Source organism: Tachypleus tridentatus, chromosome 3 (genome assembly GCF_004210375.1).
Source record: "Tachypleus tridentatus isolate NWPU-2018 chromosome 3, ASM421037v1, whole genome shotgun sequence".
NCBI lineage: Eukaryota > Metazoa > Arthropoda > Merostomata > Xiphosura > Limulidae > Tachypleus > Tachypleus tridentatus.
The window spans coordinates 90354506-90377442 of NC_134827.1; the positions used below are offsets into that span (position 1 = coordinate 90354506).

At 33.7% G+C, this 22937-nt stretch overlaps 1 protein-coding gene across 10 annotated transcripts in view; it reads right to left on the reverse strand.

Annotated features, from left to right (window-relative positions):
- LOC143247452 (ankyrin repeat and IBR domain-containing protein 1-like) overlaps positions 1–22937 on the reverse strand; it is a 200604-nt gene that overhangs the window by 40106 nt on the left and 137561 nt on the right. For 8 of the 10 annotated variants that reach the window (XM_076495583.1, XM_076495584.1, XM_076495591.1 and 5 more), the window contains 2 exons: positions 20874–21086; positions 12325–12552 (listed from right to left, as the gene is read on the reverse strand). In XM_076495583.1, the coding sequence (XP_076351698.1) occupies positions 12325–12552; positions 20874–21086 (441 nt within the window). The remainder of the gene's footprint in view (positions 1–12324; positions 12553–20873; positions 21087–22937) is intronic. The other 2 variants (XM_076495590.1, XM_076495588.1) reach the window with 1 other exon arrangement.

The window sequence follows — 22937 nt, forward strand, 5'->3', positions numbered from 1 at the left end:
TAATTGGTTATTCACTCCAAATGAGAGAATACAAACCAACTTAGTAACATTATAAGTACTAGAAATCATTGTATTAATTTATTGTGTCATGTTTTAAGGAAAATAACTAAAAATTAAGTATTCATGAGTAAATAGTAACAAGACATACACATTTATACACCTATACCACAAATTCTGACCACCCTGGGAGGATAACTAGCATTAAAATATTTAGTAAATTCAATGGATTGGCCCAGACTTTGTACAGAACCATACAACAAATCTTTTGTTCTACTATTCTTACTACAAGCAAGTCTTGTTGCCATCACTGTACTATAATCATGCTAATAACTTTCCTCCAACTGTGTCCTTGAAGTTTGGATTATGACGAACTCTGTGTGAAACTTCTGGTCATTGTCCTGCATGAGGTTAGGTGCTACTAGCTGTGCAATATTATGGTATCATGTAAACAGGCTAAGAGTTAAGAGTGGCAATTCAATATTCTATGACTGGCAGGTTTCTACTTCAGCTGCTAACAGTAAAATAAACATAGAAAATAGAACTGAAATGTTTAGAACCAGAAACCCCAAGGGGAAGTACTTCTGTTTGGTTTGTTTTGAATTTTGTGCAAAGCTACATGAAGGCTATCTGCACTAGCTGTCCCTAATTTTGCAGTGTAAGACTAGATAGAGGGAAGGCAGCAAGTCATCACCAACTTTTGGGTTATTTTTTTTACCAACAAATAGTGAAATTGACTGTCACTTTATAATGCCCCATGGTTGAAAGGGTGAGCATGTTTGGTGTGATGGGGATTAGAACCCATGGTCCTCAGATTACGAGTCAAGTACCTTAACCATCAGGCCATGTCGGGCCCAAAGTACTTTGAAACTTCATGGTAAATATTACAGAAGATAAAATAGTATCACTCAATTTCTTGAATATTTTTCAACCTTTATAAAGTTTTATGGTAGCTACAAGATAAGTCAAATTGACTGGCTCCCTTACAGAGTAGGGGTATAGAAATTTAACAATAAAATATAAAGTTTTTTGTTAAAAAAATTTTTTTAGAAGATTTTAGAGACTGTGTAAACTAAATTTGAAAATATTAATGTTCTGATGAACAAATGTATTTCTAATTTTAACATGAAAATCTCACCATACTTGGAGTAGGCAACACTCTAACTCAGTATACTCATGGACACATTTTCAATAAAAATACTTATTAAAAATTCTGTATAAAGAAAGTTTATCATGTTAATTAAGGCTTAACAAATTTTGTGAAGAGACATAAAACATGTAAAAAGTTATAATATGGAAACTCTGATGGTCCCTTTGAGGTTAGATGGTCAGTATAATTCAATGACTGAGTAGTGAACAAGTTAAGAAATTTCCAGTGTAACTTAAGAGTTTTGTTTTACATTACCTTTCTAGAGGTTATTTATATTTATAATTGTTTTTTGTTTTAGCTTATTGGGTGTGAGAGAGGACTAATAAAGGTTACTTTTCACATTTTCTCTCTTAGTGTTAACACAATTTTCGTTTTTAGGGATTCTGGTTGCTTCCTTTTTTTAATGTTACTATAAATATGATGTATGGCCCATTTACTACTGCTACAATGTCAATAAGACTCTATGAAGTGGATAAGAAAATCACTGGCAGACACACAAGCTAGATGAAGAAGTACCCAAAGAATTGCATGGCTGGGATTAAATGCCAGATCAACAGCTAGAATGACCACTTGGTTGAAAATTAATGGTTGGTTAATTGGTTGGTATTTCTTAGTACAAAGCAAGACTGCCAAAGAGCAATAGAAGGTTTGATCTAGAAAAGCTTGTTATCACATTGCTCACTCCAAGCTTACAGCTAACTGGCATGGAGCTGAGTCTTAAATACAGGACTGTAGTACATGTATAGGATGACATGGTGGTGGTAGCACCAGAGCAGACAGACTTAGCTGCAATGTCAGTGAGCTTGTTTCCATGAATACTGATGTGGGCTGGTATCCAGAAAACGAGATAGAAGTAGATAATAAAGAGAAATGGGCCAGTTGATTCTGAATACTGATGAGAAGAGAGTGAGAACTAATGTGAAGCAATTCAAGGGCCAGTATAGAGCTAAGTGGGTCAGTATAAATTGTATACTTTGTGTACTGCCTAGTTTCTACGTGATCCAGGGCAAGAGAAATGGTATACAATTTGGCAAGTGAACACAAACTGTAGAAGAGATTCTGTGTGTGACCACTGAATCACAACAAACCATGGCAGAGCCTACAGAGTCACCTGATTTCAAACCTGAGAACAAATAGAAGGTGACACTTCCAATTGGGATTATCAACCTTCTTCAGATGACTCAAAGATAAGTTACATTTGCAGATGGTAATAAGCCATGGTGGAAAGGGCTGACCAGTGGATACAGAAATGTTATCCAAGGACAGGCCCAATTCATCCAACTGCACCTGGATATGAAGGGCAAAAGTAACTGTGGTAGACCATCTATTTTGAAAAAGCAAGGCTCTCACTGAGGAAGGAAAACACAACCCCAGGTGGGATGCTGTGGTAAGGATAGAAGTTTTGAAGCATACAGCAGACTTACAAATGGCACAGGTGTAGAGGAGGTACATAAGACTCAGTGTACAATCTTTGGACTGAAGAAGTGTGGAAGGCCCCTGTGCAGAGCTGAAGCCCCTGATGATGAACAGGGTCCAACATCTTCAAGACTTTGCCTCAGAGACCACAGGAAGCACAAATTCTCAAAGGATGGAGTATGGGATCAGGGTAAATACTCCACTGGTTACAGAAGTGCATGCAAACAGTTTTAGAATGATAAAAGATAATGTTTGCTGTGGTCCACTTCTGTAAACAACTGAGGGCAGTCTGTAGCTGCTGTTCAATAAAACTCATATTCAATGACTGACACGAGATGTGAAAGTTGTTGACATAGAGCCCATTTGCAACTTTAAGGGGGAGTTGTCTACTGATGGCATTACCCTTTATAACAAAAGTGTGACACTCAAGACACAGCCCTGAGGAACTCCAAGTTCCTGTGGGAAAGAATGAGAAAATGTCAAACCCATGTAGACTTAGAATTGCTGGTCCATTAAAAGATGTTTAATAAAAATAGGCAAATGGCCACACAACCAATATGAGTGGAAATCTCTCAGGATGCCATACCTTCACATAGTATCATAAGCTTTCTCAAGGTAAACAAATTCAGAAACAAAATGTTCTTGCTTGAAAAAGGCTTCCTAACTGATGTTTAAGTCAAATCAAGGGAATGCACAGTGAAGTATTGTTGTCAAAACTCACACTGGATGAATGAGAGGGGTTGTTTGATTCAAGGAACTAAACACAACATGCGTTAGCCATTCTCTTTAAGATCTTGCAGAGGCAGCTCATCAAAGCAAATGGATTGTAGTTTGAAGGAATTTTGGGATCCTTTCCAGGCTTAGGAAAAGGGAGGATAACAGAAAGGCATCAAGCATCAGGAAAGACATACTCCTGCCAGATCCAGTTAAAAATAACCAGAAGAATAGCAAGAGAGGCAGAAAAAAAGAGATGGCACAGCATCTATCAGTGAATATCATCAGATCCAACTGATGTACTGCAAGTCCGATGAAGAGCAAACTCGAGTTCTACCAGTGTAAAGGGGCAATTACATTCATAGAAATAATCAGCCAAAAGGAAATAGGTGATCATTCTCACCATGTCTTGATGGATAAGAAGGTGAGGGATGAAGCAGAAGTGTAAGATGCATGAAAAAAGCTTTCACCAAGAGTATCAGTGATGCTTTGAGCATCAGCAACTTCATACCCATCAAAGAGCAAGATTGAAAGGGGACAGAAGTATACTGTCCACTGACCTTTCGAATCTTATCCCATATGACTTTGGAACTGTTGGTACAAGAGATGCTTGATGTGTGTTTAATCAAAGATTCCTTTTGACTTTGACATCTGACCTGCCAAGCATGTGCATGGGCCCCTGAAAAGCAATATGATTTAAAAGTGTGGGATACCTATGAAAGTTATTTCAAGTCTGTCTTTGAAACTTCTGTGCCATGTGGTAATTAGGATTCCACCATGGATGATAATGCTATGGAAAACATGTTGAGGTTTCAGGAATACTTTGAGCAGCTGCATGGACAATGCAGTCAGTTACTGCTTCCATGCAGTCATTTGCTGATGGCTTAAATATAATGGTAGGATCAAGTTCCAAAAGAGCAGCAAACAAGTGCCAAGGCATGTGGATCAGGTGGCACTGACCATTACCAGTCTCTCTCAAAATGACAGGAAAATTATCGCTGCCCCGTGGGTTACTAACAACCCTCAATGAAATGTAAGCAAAAAGTGAATGGGAGCAGACAGATAGATCAATAGCAGTAAAAAACTGACTAGATGCACGAAAATAAGTATAAGAACCAGTATTAAAGAGAGAAAGGTTGTGATCTGAGAGCATATGCTCAATGGAACAACTCCACCAATTAAAATCAGCACCACCCAAAAGCAGATTATGTTAATCAAAATCCCTCAGGATTAAAAAGGGAGATGGTAACTGCTCATTGAGAGCATCAAGGTCTGACTGACCATAGGTCTCTCAGGAGTCTGGTATAGAGAACAAATAGTGATGGTACGACCCAAGGAAGCACAGATAGCTATCTCCTCCAAAGCAAAGACAGGGAGAACATGCTGATCAAACAGTAGTGCCACCCTTCCATGCACTCATCCATCACACAGTCTGTCATTTGTGCACAAAGAAAACTGCTAAAGGGTGATTCAACTGGCAGGTTTCAGAAATGTTTCCTGTAAGAGGAAAGACACAGGATGGTAAGAATCAATCAAATCCTTAATGTCATCTATATTAAAACAAAAACTCTAACAATTCCAGTTTATCAAAGTGGCTATTTTTATTTATGTAGAGGAGAATGGAGTAGGGAGCCCTTCTGTTTTTGACCATGTTTTTTTCTTTATTGGAAGGAGATCTATTGACCTCATGGATCCTGCCATGAGTCAAGTAGGCAGGTCTATGTCTGTGGACAAAGATTCCAGCAACTTAGGACATGAACGAATAATCATTTTCCATTTCAAAGCTGCAGAAGAGGATGGACTTGAGGAAACACCCAAAGCCAAAGGAAATGGATCCAGGCAGTCACTGGAAGGAGTGGTAGGGACAGAGATGGAAGTAGATGTAGATTTGCCAACTTTTTTAACTATGAAGGGCAAAAGACTCTTCCTATGTTTTGCAAAGAACTCTGCTTGAAGCATGGAAAAATCTGTTTGCAATCACACTGGCAACTGAATGGAGTACAGCAGAATATGTCTGATATGGTGTGGGGAACAATAACTTTCAAGCCTGTGTGTAGGAGATATTGTTTGTAGTCTTCAAGCATTGCATCTCTTTCTCCTCCACCCACTTACGGCATGAAATAGAGTAAGAGGGGTGTGAAACACAACAGTTAATACAGTGTGGTTGTTCCAGTTCACACTTGTAGGTGTTGTGGTCTTTGGTACCACAACAAGCACATGTTAAAGAACCATGTCATTATGTCTTTGAGTGACCGAACCACTGACACTGGAAACATCTAAGAGGGTATGGAATATCCTTACAGTTCAGGTAATCTGTTTTGACTATGGCAGGAGGATGTGGTGATATAAATGCCAATATCAGAACATTAATAGGCATCATAATTCCAACTCTGCGAGTGGAAATTCTGTGCACCACAGAAACAGCTTGGCTGGAGAAACAAATGAGGAAATCTGATTTGGGAATGTTCCATAAATCCCTCTCAACTATAATTCCTCTGGAAGAATTCAAAGTTGCATGAGGAGTAACCTTGATAGGTACATCTCCAATGGCCATAAATTCACAAATAGTGATGAGTAGCATAACAAATGTAAACTTAGTGTACCCAGTAGTTGTTTGATTATGTTTTAATATGTTTGATCATATTAAAATATTTCAAAAGTAAATAGTTTTTTAAATATTTTATTAATATTATTCTAGTTCAACTGCAATAATAATGAGCAAAAACATAAACTGTGCATGTATTGCCAAAAGCAAGAAGTAATACCTTCATGGTGTGGCTTTGTAGTTGGCTTTCATCTTTGCTAATCTTGTAACTGAAGATATTCAAAATGGAGATGAGATGTTAACATTATTGAATTTCTGTGGTTGGAAAAATTCCGTTATTTATCTCCTACATGCCATTCAACCTATTTTTGTGTGGGTCCATGCAGTTTTCCCTCCATTACATACTACTACACTGGGGTTTTATGTAACAATCAAATGATAATGGAAAATATGTGTCAGGGTTTCAAAATAGCTCTGAACCACTGTTATAGTTGTGGCAACCTTGGAGAATGCAGCTAAAAATATAGGTCAAACATAAAACATGCATCAATTTATCTGTCTACAGGTATTAGGGATTTTGTCCTACAAGTAGATTAAACATGAGCACATGTACACCTGCAGGTGTGGCACTTGATGATCAAAGTTTATTTTTGTTGTTTTTCATACTCTACTTGTAAGTAAAATTTTAGGTTAGAATATATTTTCAAATGGACCATTAAAACTTGAATCTAAGCTTTTTAAAAATTACAACCAATCAAAGTTCTTTAGACCCACATTTTCAATCCTGAATTTTATTAAGATCAAATTCTTAAACTAGTTTTTACCAAGCCAGTCAAAACCTGTTTTTTTTATTGTTTCAGCAGGTACCAGTCCTGAATCTCTGCACAACAATGGAAGGAATCTGTGATGCCAAACTTCTTAATTTATTTTTCTGATGTTTCAGTTTCTAACCAGATGAAACACTTGTGCCTCTTCTTTATCTCTGCACAGCCAATGAATGATGTGTTAGGCATCTGTGTTACAACAGAGACAACAAGTAGTTTGTTGAAGTCTCTGAGACATATCCTGAAATACCACTTTCCTCTAACCATCCACTGCAGCTAATAAAAGAGGATTCTTTCAGATCTGACCATAATCCAATGCTTCTGGATGGTAAACCATGAAAGAAGTCCATGTCTAAAACCAAAGTGAAATCTGAATGCCAGGAGAAGAGTTAGTGTTATGTTAGAGGGTATTTTCTTAATAAGAACAAAGGCCATACTGCATCTCCAACTTCAGCAAACTACCACATCTCTCATCCTCACTGGACCTTCCCAAAACTGCAATCCAAAATAAAATTATCTAAGAAAGAAAGTTTGTTTGTTTTGAATTTCATGCAAAACTACATAAGGGATATCTAGCCATCCCTACTTCAGCAGTGAAAAACGAAAGGGAAGACATTCAGTCATCACCACCTACTGCTAACTTTTGGGATACTCTTTTACCAAAGGAATAGTGGGATTGACTGTCATGTTACAATGCTCCCATGGCTGAAATGGTGAGCATGTTTGGTGAGATGAGAATTCAAACCTGTCACCCTTAGATTGAGAGTCGAGCACCCTAACCACCTGGCCATGTCAGGACTAACAGGAAAGCTACAGATTGTTTTTCCAAACATTCTAGGAGCTGCATCAACAATGGCATCCACCAACACCATCAGTCCATTGGTAGATCCAGCATCCTCAGCACTTTGAGGATTCACTCCTTTCCCCCAAGGCACCAGGACAGAGATAAAGGAGCACTTCATGCTTAAGCACCTCATAATGTTAAACTATAACTATCCTATTTAGTTTGTACAACTTCAATAATACAGCTTCTGCAGTGTTTAACTAATATAAACATAAGAAATCTCTTCTGAGGTCTATGGTCTTGAAATGAGGGTAATGTTGAAACTTTGTAGAATGGACAGCAACTGCCTATTGTGGAGACACAAGTGTAGGGGACGATGTTACAAAAGTCTTCCACCTTTCTTCTTCAGGTTAGTGTGTGTGTGTGTGTGTGTGTAGGTGTTGTCAGTCTTGTATAATGTCCTGGTGGATTATGGAGGGTAATGTTTGTGGATGTTCTACACTCAGTGAGAAATGTGCCAATGAAAAGATGGAAGTCACTTGTGGGAAACAAAGTGGAACACCAATGGTAGTGTTCAACTAGTTTGACCACCACATGAGATCCTTTACGATAAAGAGAGAAAGAAGTATCTAAGAAGACTTGTAGATATTTCATTAGTTATGCATGTTTCATTACAGGAGTTACAGACGTATGAGTGGTAAAATAAAATGAGAGATTCTAGAGAAGCCCAAGTCCCTAAAAGAAACAGAACTTTCCATACAGTTGGAATAGTAGAGGCATGGAACATGGTGAGTAGATTCTCTAAATATAGTAAACATGAATGGGAAGACTGGGCATGACTGAAGTGAGTATTGAACAGTATACCAAGGTGAATTTGATAATGGATTGATATGAAGAAAGATTTAGAGGCCTTGACAAGTCAGCCTATGTGAGTGGCTCCAAAAAAAAGAAAGGAAGTGTGATTTCAGGATTCTTTCTAGGAATGGACAATGGGCAAAATGAAACCAGCCATCCATATAAAAGTGGAAACACACTCATAATTAATGTATATGATGAATGAATGCTCACATTATTCAAATGAAAACATGTGGGAATGGCACTATTTTGATTTGTAAGACCCTGAACTTAGAGACATAGTCTCAATAAAGAAACATGAGATAACATCAGAAAATGGGCTATTTGAATGTGTGGAATCACATCCAACACATCTACTTTGGTCATCCATTGGTCAGGCTGAATAGACAAACAGAAAAGGAATTCTCCAACCAAATGTCAGGGCTGATCAAATAATGATTGTGAGAAGAGAGGTTGATGATCTGACATTGTTCCCCAGTCTTTTTGGGAAGACCATAAAGAGATGAAAGTAATAGACTAGAGAAGGGTTGTAGTCACTCTTTGGCTCGTTTCTTCAACATATCAGAGACTGCCTTATACAGACAAGGGAAGTAGGTTGAATTTGAGGAGTTAAAAGGTCAGAGGTTGAATATGGAGTGAAAGATGGCTACATGTGGGCAAATTGTGAGTGACAGGCTAGCATGGAGCCTGAACCACCAACTGTTAGTGTGAATATGGAATGAAGAGGAGCAAAAAAAGGAAGGCCTGATATTGGGTAAGGTTGAGGATTAGGTTAAATGTCATACTAAAGAGAAGACGAAAAACTGATGGCATGCAGCTTCAGTCTCTGATACCAGAGAATCAGATACAACACCATATACCTCCTGATGGAAGAAGAGGCAAATTAAAGGTTATGGAGAAAGGTGGTCACACATGGAACAGCAAGTTATCTCTTATAAAATAAATCAATTTAAGAAGGGAATGGACTAATAAGGTAGAATGGGCCAGGGAAGAGAAAAGAAGAGTTTGGATATCCTTGACAAAATCATCAAGAAAAATGGTGGAGTATTTCTGCCATGAAGTGACGACAGAAGAGGTACCTAAGGAGGATGTTAAGGAAGACACAAAGGCTGGAAAATTGAGAATTTGAAGATACCAGCTTACAGAGTCTGTCCCCACTCTGACAAAAGTTACTCCAAGAAGTGAATGTCTTAGAAGAAAAAAAAAAGAGTTACTGTATGCCTGCAAATGGCATAGTGTTATGAGCAGAAAGCTGCTTTAGGAAGGAAGTAGCATGAATAGAAATATTATGAAAGGGAGAAAAGACAAAAAATAAGGAGAGGGGTTGTGAGGAAGAGAACAAGAAGTGCCATAAGTAATGGGGAAAGAATAACATATAACTGTGAAATTAGTTTTTGGAAACCTGAAGAGGTCTGAACTTACTCCCCTGAGAGAACAAAATACAAAATTATAAGTTGGAAAAAGATGCTCCATATTGTCCTTTAGTTTCAAACTCCTGAGAAGAGAAACAAGTAGCATGAACAAAAGAAGAAGGTACAAATGATATGTTGGATAATGATTGTAATGCCATCCACTAACAAAGACCTTCTTGAATAAATAAACTTGTCATTGTGAATTGAATTATCATAACTTCCTAAAAAGAAGAATTCACACTGAATTGTGAATTTCTATTAAGGATACACTATAAAGCAAAGTTAATGAATAATCTGACATGTCTTAGTATTATTAGTCTACACAACTGTATTGAGGAAGAGAATGAAGATTGCTGTACATGATTGTAGAAGAAATATTTGCAAAGAAAGTGTGTTAAACTCCTGTTGGTGGAGTGATATGCTACAGTAATGCTATTTCATGTGTTATCATAAATATTTTAGGAAGGAATTTCATAAAGCTGGTGGAATGCAAGTATCTAAATCAGAATAGCATGATTCACGAGGAAAATAGCTGATCTTTGTACAGAGGTGAGTAATTGTCTCAGAAAGTAATATTTTCATTTAGTTTTATTTCATTACAGTTGCATTAAATCTCTATTATAGTAGGTCATATCTGTTTATTATGTGGAATAGCTTTGTGAGAAACAAAGGATCAAGTTACCAGCAGATGCTCATGCTGAATGCATAATATTCAAGAACTTCGTTTACAAAAATTTTCTTATGTAACCTAATATGTTTGTAATTTTTACATTTTAGTTACCTTCATAAGAATGAATAAAAATACCAATAAAAAACAAGAAATTTAGTACCTATCTCAGAATTAGTGGCTTTCTCAAGCATTTGTACTCATACAATAGATGTTTATAACAAACTGTAATGCTAATTTTTTGTAATGATCCCTCAGAAATTATTCTTAAAACCTTAAATATGCAACTTAGAACATAAAATATTGAAACAGAATGTCCTAAAACAAATTGGTTAAATAATTCACAAATCTGATCAAGCAGAGTTTCAACATCTGAAAACAAAGAATAGGAAACTAAATATTCAAAAATGGTTATTCCAAAAGCTACTAGCCTTGTCCCATTCAGTAAATTGAAAACTTCTTCTTGCAATGTTAAAATTGATCAAACAGCAAATGTCTTAGAAAATTACTAACATTTTTGAAAGGGTGTGCATGTGAGTTTCACTCTCTCTGGTTTGTATTTCTGTAAAGCAAGAAGATCAGAGGTTACAAATTTCATTTTACCAAAAAACCACGTAAGGTATAAGTGTGTAATTCCTCCAAAACATAGAAGATAATATAAAAGCAAATAATAAATCTAAAACAATCAATTTGGAGCAAAAAAATGTTATCTGATACAGAGAAGTTAAATTTAAAATTTATTGAAATATTTCCTTTTAAAATTAAGAAATTAAAACTTTTAATATTAAAACTTCAATTATAAACTATACTTTGTTGCTACATTTACCTTAATAGTTGCTTAATTAACTTTCAAATGTAACTCTGGGAAAAGGTTGTGACATGCACACTTTTTTTCACCCATTCTCAGAGAGTTAGAGTAATTAATTTAGTTTCATTGTACTGTTTTGTAAAGTTGGTTTTCTGTATGTTATTGATAGTAATATGGGGCAAATGGTTTTAGTGGAGTAAGGATGAAGTTCAATTTCTTCATTGATGTGCTTTAATTTGCTTTTTGATAGTTTCAGAATTACAGTCATCCAAGAAAGGTGTGGTGTACAGTATGTTTGTTATTTTTTTAGTTAATAAGTAAAATTTTTAAAAATTGTTTTTGCTGTGTTTATTTTGGACATAGATGATTGCTTAAGTAAGCAACATAACTTCTTAATTTAGGTGTGAAAGAGACTAGATTCACTAGTTGGTCATTAAGTGAGTTTTATTGTAGGAATGATAACTGTGATTTTACTTGTAAAATACCGAATTAGATAGTTGTCTTTTCTGTCACTAAATCATGTAATGGCTCAGGGTTTAAAGACATAAATGAGGCATGTGGGTTGAGTATTTTGGTTTTGTTTATCTTACTGTATATTAGTATTTAAAAGTCAAGCTCTTTTCTTTTATGCAGATTTTTGAGTTTTTCTAAAGATTTTAATAGATATCCACCAAGAGATTTTGTTAGAGTGTTAAGCAGTTTCTAGTGATAATTACCTATATCCTAATTTTTTTAATTTCTGAAAAAATGAAAATGATATATTCATAAAGCTATATAACCTCCATTTTTTAACCTACTCATTAAAAATTAAGAAAACATTTCTTTAGGAATAGCTTTTGTGTTTGTTGATAGTAGTTTCTTATACACGGTGTTTGGAAAGTCACTTATATATTTATTAACAGACAAAACTGCACAGTGACTTTCAGAAGAGCACATCTGTATGTGCTCTTACTGATCTAGTTAGTAAAGATGCCAAAACATAACCTTAAGAAAAATAACACATATTATGTAGAATGGTCATAAATTATATTAATCTCTTAAATAAAATCACTGCAATAAAACTCTTAATATCCTTATAAGAAGTACAGTTGATACAAAAGTAGTACCATCAACCATTTGACATCAGTCATTATCTTTATTTAATATACTTACATCTTCAACAGAATCAATGCCCATGAGGCCTGGGTAACGTCTATGTTTAGTGCGACGGAGGCTTGGTGGTGTTTCTGGTGGAATAAGTCCTTTAGAAACAGCTGTAACAAACTCATGACGTTTGCGGCGACAGTAGATTGTAGTTTGTATGATTTTATCACGAGGAGTCCTGAGGTATGGACGAGCCACCATCTCTGAAAGTTTTTCTGCTGCTTCCTCTAAATCATGCTGGTAATGAACACATTTCATGATGAAGAGAAACCCACTTGACGTTCTTGAGGTCTTGCTCATTCTCTAACTTGTATCTCAGGATGGTTGGTATGGGTATTAAAACTTTAATTAAAATAAAATACAGAACAACATTTCAACCTTTATAGGTCATCTTCAGGTTAACGTTAACCTGAAGATGACCTATAAAGGTTGAAATGTTGTTCTGTACTTTCTTTTAATTAAAGTCTTAATACCTATACAATCTATCTTGAGAATGAACACATTTGTACTTAAACCCAGTTACAACAAAGAAAAAAGTTTTACTGAAAAAAAATATGTGTTATAAAAATATGACATAAATAAGAACTTAACAATTGATCAATTTAAAATTTCTACCTTACACACAAATTCATGCCACTTGCTAGGGTATTAATAGCATAGCATTTAATTATTATCTGATGTAGATTTAAGTCTGAAAACTACCATTGTACCATACTTATACACACAATGGTTTTTTTTTAAATAAAGCAAGATTTTTGCATTTCACATTTTGTTTGACATGTATATATAACACTCCATTATTAAAAGTATGAATTATACATTTATTAATTTTATTCATTTTAAAATGATAAGAATTCCTGGCCAAGTCTACTGAAGAAATTAAACTGAGAACTTACTCAATGACCCCTATTCTCCACTACTTGATGTTTACCTGTGTAATAAACATTAGTTCTTAAAAACATTTAAAACTGTGAGTGATCATCTTTAAAGTATGTCCCATAATGTCTGAAATGAACAAAATTTTTCTCAAACTTGTGCTTCTGGCTTTAACATACAAGGTTCTGGTTTAATCTTGGGCCTACAAATTGTTCATGAAAACAAAAAAAAGATGAAATAGCTTTCAGCTTAGATTCAAAATTCAGTGAAAAACATATCTCATGAAGTACGATACTTTAGTCCTTAATGCAGCTAAGCATTCAAAACATACCATTTTAAACATGCACTGTAATGGAAAATCCATTAATATAAAGTCAAAGGTTTTTTTTTAGCACCAACCTGATCGTTTTTTCTGGATATAGTCTCAAGTTAAAAGTTAAGCCTTAAGTTATATGCATGTTTAACATTAAAAATGAATTATTAATCTAATTAAGTTTATTCAAAAGTATATATTCTCGTATTTGCTCTGAGAAGGATATACCTCATATAAAATGTTCTACTTGCAAGTTGTAATTTATTTTATCTACATTTTAATTTAAATTAAGTTGTATAATGTCTACCTCCTTCAAGTAAGCTACATAAGATTAACATTCTTCATATGAGACACATAATATCTACATCACTCATACAAGCTGCATAACATCAATGTTATTCACATAAGCAACACAAAATTTACATTATTCATATAAGCTACATAACTGTTTGCACAACTCAAGTGGAATGAAATACCCTGACTTTTCCCACACCAAAATATTTAATTCTCTGACCATCTTATTTATGTCTGTGATATATTACTAAACCACTATATATCATAATATATGAAACTGCAAAACATTATATAGGTTAGGTACCTATGTAAACAAAACAGGAGGAATCACAGAAGTCAAAATGCCTTTATCCAGATAAAACAGTTCAATTACTGTCTGCCCATTACAGCAAGAGAGCTGTGAGGTGGTTGTTTTATGAAACCTTATAAGTGTAGTGTGCAGTGAGTGTGGGTACAAGAAGCCTAAAGTAGAGAAATACTATGGGATCACCTGACCTAGTATATTAAATTTATTATGACAATACAAATATTGATTCAATTTTAAACTCAAATAATTTTTGAATTAAGCTAATTTCTTTAATATCATTAATGTTTTATATAAAACAAACCTCTTTATTAAGATAATAATGTCTAATTAAGGAATTTATATGCTATACAAGTGGTGGACTCATAAATTGTTTGGATGAAAAGAAAGTTGAAACACTAGAGGAAGCAGCTGCCTTTCCAATGATTACACTTTGACACACAAAATCACTTTTAATTAAAGAAATTCCTGCCAGGTCAGCAAAAACCTGTACCTAATGTTGAGGATTCTTCTTCAAAATCCAACTTATCTATTTTGATATATTCAGCCAGTCAAACTTGATCAAAACCACCAAAGCTTGTCTGCCATTTCTGTAAAAAAACCTGGTCATGTAATGTCCAATTATTGGAGTCTGAAAAAGAAAAAAAGGAGGAGGTAACACTCAGGGCATTCATGCCCACACATGAATGTAGTTTCACCAGATCATCTCATGTTGTTGATTTGGCCTCTGATAAAAAAGACTGATGTAGTTTGGAAGAAAGTTAGACCTTTTGTATCCATTGGTTCTGTGTCTTTGACAAATGATACTGCTAGTCCCTCACCTATACGTATTTTACATGATACTGGGACGATTCAATCATTGTTGTCACAGGGTATATTGTGCCCTTATATTTGAGTTCTGCCACTGGTGAGTCTGTTATTGCTCAGTATGTTGAGGGTGGCCCTGCTAATATTCCTCTTCATAATATTTATTCAGCATAAGCCCTAGTTTCTGGACCACTTATAGTTTGAGTAAGACCTACCCTGCCATTTAAGGGTATATCATTATTGTCGAGAAACAGCTTGGTTGGGGGAAAAGTTGTTGCCAAACCCATGGTGGTTAGCAAGATAACCACTGTTTCATCTAAGGACAATGTTGCTGTTGAGGAGAATACAGACATGTTTCCCTCATGTGCTGTTACTCGAGCTCAGACAAAAAAATTACACCCAAAATAAATGGTATATACTTGTTCAGATGATGATATTATAAATTTGTGTCAGACATTCTTTTGTATCTGATAGGGATCTTGTGAATGATTGTCACACTGACAATTTTTCAGTGAGTGACAATGAGATGTGATGGATCTAGTTCACCTGGCAAAGTTTCATTTTCTAGAAGTAAACTGATCACCATGCATGAAAAGGATCTGCAGATTTTTTAAATACACATTTAAAAAAATGAACTGGAGAAAGTTCTAAATGGTCGTTTCTTCATTAATGGGATGTTCATGAGAAAATGGAGACCATCAAAAGTACCAGCTTGAGAAAACTGGACTATAATTTATCAAATCATTGTTCCAAAGGAATATCATTCTGAAATATTGAAAACTGCCCATAAAATCTCCATGTGAGGTCATTTAGGTGACAAAAAACAAGGTGATAAAATTATGAGACATTTCTTTTGGCTAAAAATTAGGCAGAATATTACTCAGTTTTATAAAAGTTATCATGCATGTCAATTTGGAAAACCTAACCAGAAATTTCCTGTTGCTTTTTGAAATATATCTCAGCTTTTGAAGACCACGTCAGTTGTGTGATTATTGATTGTGTGAAGCCAGAAAGTTAACATTAGTGTTTAAACACTTTCACATGCTATGGAATTTTAAGATCATAAGGTTATTTTTAGTAATTGTGTTATATATTGTCATGATATGTGAAATTGTATAATTTTTTGACAATGTGTTGTATTTAATATATTGTTATCAGTGTCTATATTTTTATCTTACTTAAAAATTGTCCAATGCTAATTTTTAATTCTCTAAAGAGTGAAGTGTAATGAATTTACTGTTATACATATATTTTAATATCTATGCTTGTTTCAGTTTATTGCATGTAATGTATATTGTTAAACGTGTATTGTGCAAATCCCACTTGTCTCACAATAATATCCCATGAATAATCCTGAATATTGAACAGCAGGCACTAACCAGATGTAAGGGCAGGGCACACATCTGTGCTTTTTTTTTTTCTTGAGCAGTACAGCACTGAAGAGAAAATGTATATATGCTGTTGAAGCAAAAGCAACCTATTTAAACAGTGGGTATTGAGAAGGGACAGATGGGCTTAATAACTCTGTATTCTCTATTTGATGCAGATGTTGAGAAAGAGAAGTTTTCCGTGTAAGATATCTGTGGTCCTTTGGCGAGTTCCATCACTTCTCATATATAGGTATGTGTGTGCAATAATACATACACAATGATATATAATAATGACAACAAGTAGACAAAGAGCCTGCTTTAATTACATAAGGTGTCTGAAATCTTTTAAAGTGGAAAGACAATGGAAAAAAAAAGGAGGGTTGAGTATGAAAAAAAAAAAAAATCCATGTAAAAGAGTGTGTGTGACCCAAAGAGAAAAAAGAAAAATCCATGTAAAAGAGTCTGTGACCCAAAGAGAAAAAAGAAAAATCCATGTAAAAGAGTCTGTGTACCCAAAGAGAAAAAAGAAAAATCCATGTAAAAGAGTCTGTGTGACCCAAAGAGAAAAAAAAAAAAATCCATGTAAAAGAGTGTGTGTGACCCAAAGAGAAAAAAGAAAAATCCATGTAAAAGAGTGTGTGTGACCCAAAGAGAAAAAAGAAAAATCCATGTAAAAGAGTGTGTGTGACCCAAAGAGAAAAAAAAAAAATCCATGTAAAAGAAAAATCCATGTGTGTGTGACCCAAAGAGAAAAAAGAAAAATCCATGTAAAAGAGTCTGTGTGACCCAAAGAGAAAAAAGAAAAAAAGAGTCTGTGTGACCAAAGAGAAAAAAGAAAATCCATGTAAAAGAGTGTGTGTGACCCAAAGAGAAAAAAAAAATGTAAAAGATGTAAAAGAGTGTGTGTGACCAAAAGAGAAAAAAAAAAATCCATGTAAAAGAGTGTGTGTGACCCAAAGAGAAAAAAGAAAAATCCATGTAAAAGAGTCTGTGTGACCCAAAGAGAAAAAAGAAAAATCCATGTAAAAGAGTCTGTGTGACCCAAAGAGAAAAAAGAAAAATCCATGTAAAAGAGTCTGTGTGACCCAAAGAGAAAAAAGAAAAATCCATGTAAAAGAGTCTGTGTGACCCAAAGGGAAAAAAGAAAAATCCATGTAAAAGAGTCTGTGTGACCCAAAGAGAAAAAAGAAAAATCCATGTAAAAGAGTCTGTGTGACCCAAAGAGAAAAAACCATGTAAAAAGAGTCTGTGTGACCCAAAGAGAGAGAGAGAGAAAAAAAAGTCAAATGGAGTCCACAAGTGTGCAAAGAGAGATAGCTGAGCTCTCACCAGATCAGAGCCAAGAGGAGGCTTCAAAAACAAGCCACTTCTACAATCCATGATGATCAACCCTTTGAGAGGTAGGGAGAAAATGTAAAAAAAGGAGTAAAAGGATGGGGAACCCAGCAAGCACACTATCTATTTATTATGTAGTGACATGGTAGTGATTTGGTAATGTGTGAATAAAACGTAGAACAGAATGTTACTTCACAACATATGGGACTATTAAATAGCAATTAAAATATTTAAAATATAACATAGCCAAATTTGAAATGTATTGAAGACAAAAGTAAAACAGAGAATATAATGACATCACTGGTAAGTCATGCATCCATTTTGTCTGAGTTTCATAATGCATGAAACAAAGTATTCATTTTTTGACATAAACTTAGATGCAACCATATTTGCACTGCAAATGTTTGTAATGATTTTTAATTTGTAATGTTGTATCAATGATATTAGATATTTCTTATTTATTTTTGTAAGTGAATATATTGAAAGTATTCTGGGTGGAACTGAAAGGTATAAACAAGGTGCTAAGAAGAGGTAGAAACCAACAGAAGGTAGTTACAATGTAGTAGAATGGTAACATGAATGTACCATGTTGGTATTTAAACATACCAATTTGGTTTTATAATAACAATGTCTCTGGTAGTCCACACATTTACATAAACATTACGTACATTAACACATAATCACTACCAAACCACTGTGTTATTAATATGTGTTTATTATATAGATGCATTTGCTGGGGAACATGAGAAGGGAAAATCTGAAAAGACTCCCAAAAATGAGAAACTTGTTGTATCCCCCAAGACCAAGAAAATCTGGAAACCAAAGAAACCAGTAAAGGCTGTTGAAGAACAATCTAACTTTGAGTTTCCAAATTCTAAGAATCATATCAAAAAACCTTACCTCAAAGGCTTGGTGCCAAATGATGGTTCTTCATAAGACTAATGGAAGTGAATACCTGAAAGTAAGGTAATCTGACTAAGCACATAAACACAGTTAATTTGAACACAATGGAAGATTAAATCAAAAGCAAGATGGAAAACAGGTATGTGCCAGTTTCTGTAGTAAAGAAGAAAGGGTCTTGATGTAAAGCCTCTAAAACAAAGTAAAGAGTGAACAGATACTGAGGAAGTTGGGTTAGTAAAGAATGAAGATGGAGAGTGAGAGAGAAAAGAAAAAAGAATGGAAATGAAAGAGATCTCAAAGCTGAAAGAAAAGACTCAAGTGATGGAGGCTCATTCAGCAAGGTACACCAAGATTCAGAAAAAAAAATCAAAGAAAGAAAAAACAAGAGACACATAAATGTGTCATCATTAATTCAGTAAGTGAATGATGTAGGTGGAGCTATAAGATCCTTATTACAAAGAGAGAACTAGAAGCCAAACCAAGAACAAAAACAAGATTGGTGAAACTTATTGAAAGGTGGAGCATGTTAAGCAGAGATAAAGGAAACAGGAGGTCAGAAATTTTGGATGTACAGTTAGAATGAAACCAACCATCTGTTGCACAATAGCAGGAATATCATTGACCCTAAGACATCTCCATTCACTATTACACTACTGTATGACTTCTGTTAAGGAGTGTTAGAATGTCAGAATATATCAAAAACAAGGAAATATGAAAGTGCAATTTGTATGACACAAAATCACTTTTTCTTTTTAAAAATAAAAATTGATTTAGCAAGTTGATAATATACAAGTCAAAGTCACTAGTCTAATGATAACATGGAAAAGTACTTAATGAAATGTATATGCTAGATTACAACAACATGCTGTAGAAAACCTTATCATAGGTAGTGGGACATGTGTTCCAAATTACAAAATTTATTAAAAGACAAAAATTAAAGATAATTTAACCCATTTGCAACAGGTCAGAGGTCAAAGGCCATGGCATCATGTTTGTTGAATTGCATTCCAAATTTTATTGAACCACTATTTCATGAATTTATGTAAATAAGTCTGGAATCAAACTGTAGATTATAATTCAAACTTTAATATAATATACAAGTTAATTTCTTAATTTAATGGTGAATATTTTATAAACATACCTAAATATAAATCTTACAGTATTGTGGTATGTTGAATGTAGCACTATTTACAATTAGATGTCAGCAATGTCAAAAATATTAAGTCTATAGTTTCATACAAATTAGGTATTCAGACTACTAATATTGACAAGCTAGAATATGAAATAAGAACATCAAATTTTTATTTTTTGTTGAGATGTGAATCAAACACAGTGGTCCCCCATTTGTCTCTTTCTATTTTTGTAAATGGTCCCTTATATACACTTACTTCAATATATGACATGTGAATAACCAAATGAACAGTTTAGAATGTCCTCTGAAGATTTTTCTCAGCTGTTTTATGCTCTGAAAAGGTTACCAAGATTTCAAGGTAGGTTGAGTCTTTAGTCTGCTCTAAGTTCCATATTTTTTAAAACCTAAATACATCTTAGTTACTCAGCTTAATAAATTATAATGTAATTCTATGGTATCAGTATAATTATTTATGATTTTTTGGTTACACAACTGTATACACAAAACCTAAAAAAAATTTTGTTTCATATCCTCCAAAAGCAAAATTTTAAAAGGCTGAACTACTAATGTTCTGCAAAACCAAGTCCAAAATCTGTGACTAGAAGAAATAATTGTTTGCTTTATTTCTTTATTTATTATTTTATATTTTAAGAAAAATACTTTTAATAATTTATTTCTAAATAGTAATAATCTATCTATCTATCTATATATATATGTATAATAATTGAAATGTGACTGTATATTACAAAATATTAGTTCACTAAAACATAGCTAAGACAGAAAAGACTACAGGTCAGTTTCATATTACTGGATATGTAACATGAGTGCATGTGCACTGCATCAATGCAAGTTATGTAATGTTAACTAGGTATGACTGGAAGGTCAAAATAATAAAAAATATGTATATACATATATAGTGTTATGAGATTTAAGCTACTTAGACTAAAAATTTGTATTTTTGTGTTTAATATGTAGTAATTTTAGCACAAAAAGCTAAAATTTATATTTATTTACTAATTTTTTTACGATAGTTATGAGGCTGATGAAAGGACAGACCACACATAGTTATGGTATATAAAATAACATAAAATATAAATTCTTACTAAAACAAATGTTTGAAATATACTTTGGAGGTTTTAGAAATTATGCAAATGATATGAGACAGGATAAGAAAAGTCAAGATGGTAAATAAAAAAAAGTATACTGTTACAGTTTCTTTATTACCTGCATAAATTCAAATATTGTCTTGTTATAGCCATTATCTTCAAGATAATATCCATAAACATATGAACCACAGAGAACACGCCGTGCTCGCAGTAACTCCCGCACTGCTTCTTCTAGGAAGCGAGTTTCCAACTCAGCTGCAACAGGATCGTCTACATTGGAAGTCAGTATTTCAATTTTTTCCCTGATTGTATCCAGAAGTGGTTCTTCTAACTGTAAATATAGTGATATGACTTTTTTTAAATTACAAGGGTTCTCTGCTCATCATTTAAAAAAACAAAAGTTATAAGAATTACATCAGAGATAAAATTCCTCAACAGAAGAGATGACAGTGACTTACAATACAAGCCATTTAACTGTACAGACAAATGAATGAAATCTTTAATAATACATGGTCTTCCAAACACGAGTAAATGGCCTAACATGTACAAAACTTCTAAATGTATAAATCAATATTTAAGTTGAATATTACAGGTTAGAGAGATAAAAAAAAAGTTTTTATTCTGGTTTAGCTGAACCTATGGTTTTCAATATGGACTAACTGAATAAAATGAGAAAAGAATAAGCACACATTAAAAACATCATATATTAAAAACAATTCATTGGATCAGCCAAGTGATGAAAAGAGGAAAGTAGGTATTGATATGAAAAACTTGTACTTCAAACATCAAAAAATAATTTGACATGATATATTAAAGCACAAATTAATCTACTACAGAAGGTCATAACCAAAAGTTTAGTTTTACTGAAGATATGCAAACTTACTGCACAGAGATTCAGCAGTTCTTAAATAAACTGTCATAATGCTTTTCAAGTAACAGCTAATATAATGAGAAAAATATTCATCAGGTTGCCATTACTTACACTTAAATGTGCATTACAGGCTTTTACTAAAGTTTGATATAGATTTCAACAATTTTTAAGTCATGTTATGAATATTCCTTAGGATATATATATTTCACAATATCTTGGAAATATGTGCAGCATTCACGCTCTAATAACTTGATTGTTCATACAAGTTCTCATTCATCCAGGTTGGTTGACAATCAACTTGAAAGTAGTTTACTACATATAAACTGAAACAGCTTTACTTAATGTCTCGTATATTTTACAAAATATTTGTATATGATAAAACTAGAACACACATTTCCTAAACATTCTTACCAAATAACACATTTTAAAAGCATTTGCTTTTTCTTTTTTAAAGATTACCATTTTTAATTTTTCAATATGTTTTTAGTCTTTGTTCTAAGTGTATTACAAAACAATGCTATATATTATTGTATAAAGCTGTAGAAATGTAAATTTTTTGCAAATCAAAGCATTAAAAATACTTTGGATGAGTAAGTTAGAGTCAATAAATACCACTTGCAAAATCATAACAAATGAAACATGATTCTGCAAGGTTAATGTCAAAACCAGGTTTACAGGGGAAACATTTCTTTTAAGTAATTAAAACTACATCATATCACACACAAAAGAAATAGACAATTTCAGGTTATGTATAATTAATAACAGAAATTCAAAACCTGTTATACTTGCCTGTGTACACATTAAGTTATTAGTGTTTCACATAGGTTGCAATCAATTATTTATAAAGTACACAGTTTAGAATAACACTAATGGTAATTAGTAAAAATAAAGAGGACATCCAGAATATTTATTCAAAGTTTTTAAATTTTTTATTTATGAAATTTCTGCAATTTTTTTTTCAGTTATCGTTTGTTGAATTTCACACAAAACTACTTGAGGGCTATCTGGGATATTATTCCTAATATTGAAGTGAAAGACCAGAGAGGGAAGGTTGGTAGTCAAAACTATCAATGCTTGGATTGCTCTTTACCAACAAATTGAGGGATTAATTATCACACTAAAATGCTCTCATGACAACAAACATGTTCAGTGATGTATTTTGAACCCATGACTCAGAGATTGTAAGTTGAACACCCTAACCACCATGCCATGTCATAACTTTTCCTCCTGTTTAGATCAGTTTCACTTTACAGACTTTTAATATTGTTTTCAAATATGGAACATTTGGTTTCTTTCTGATGTTAGAAAAAA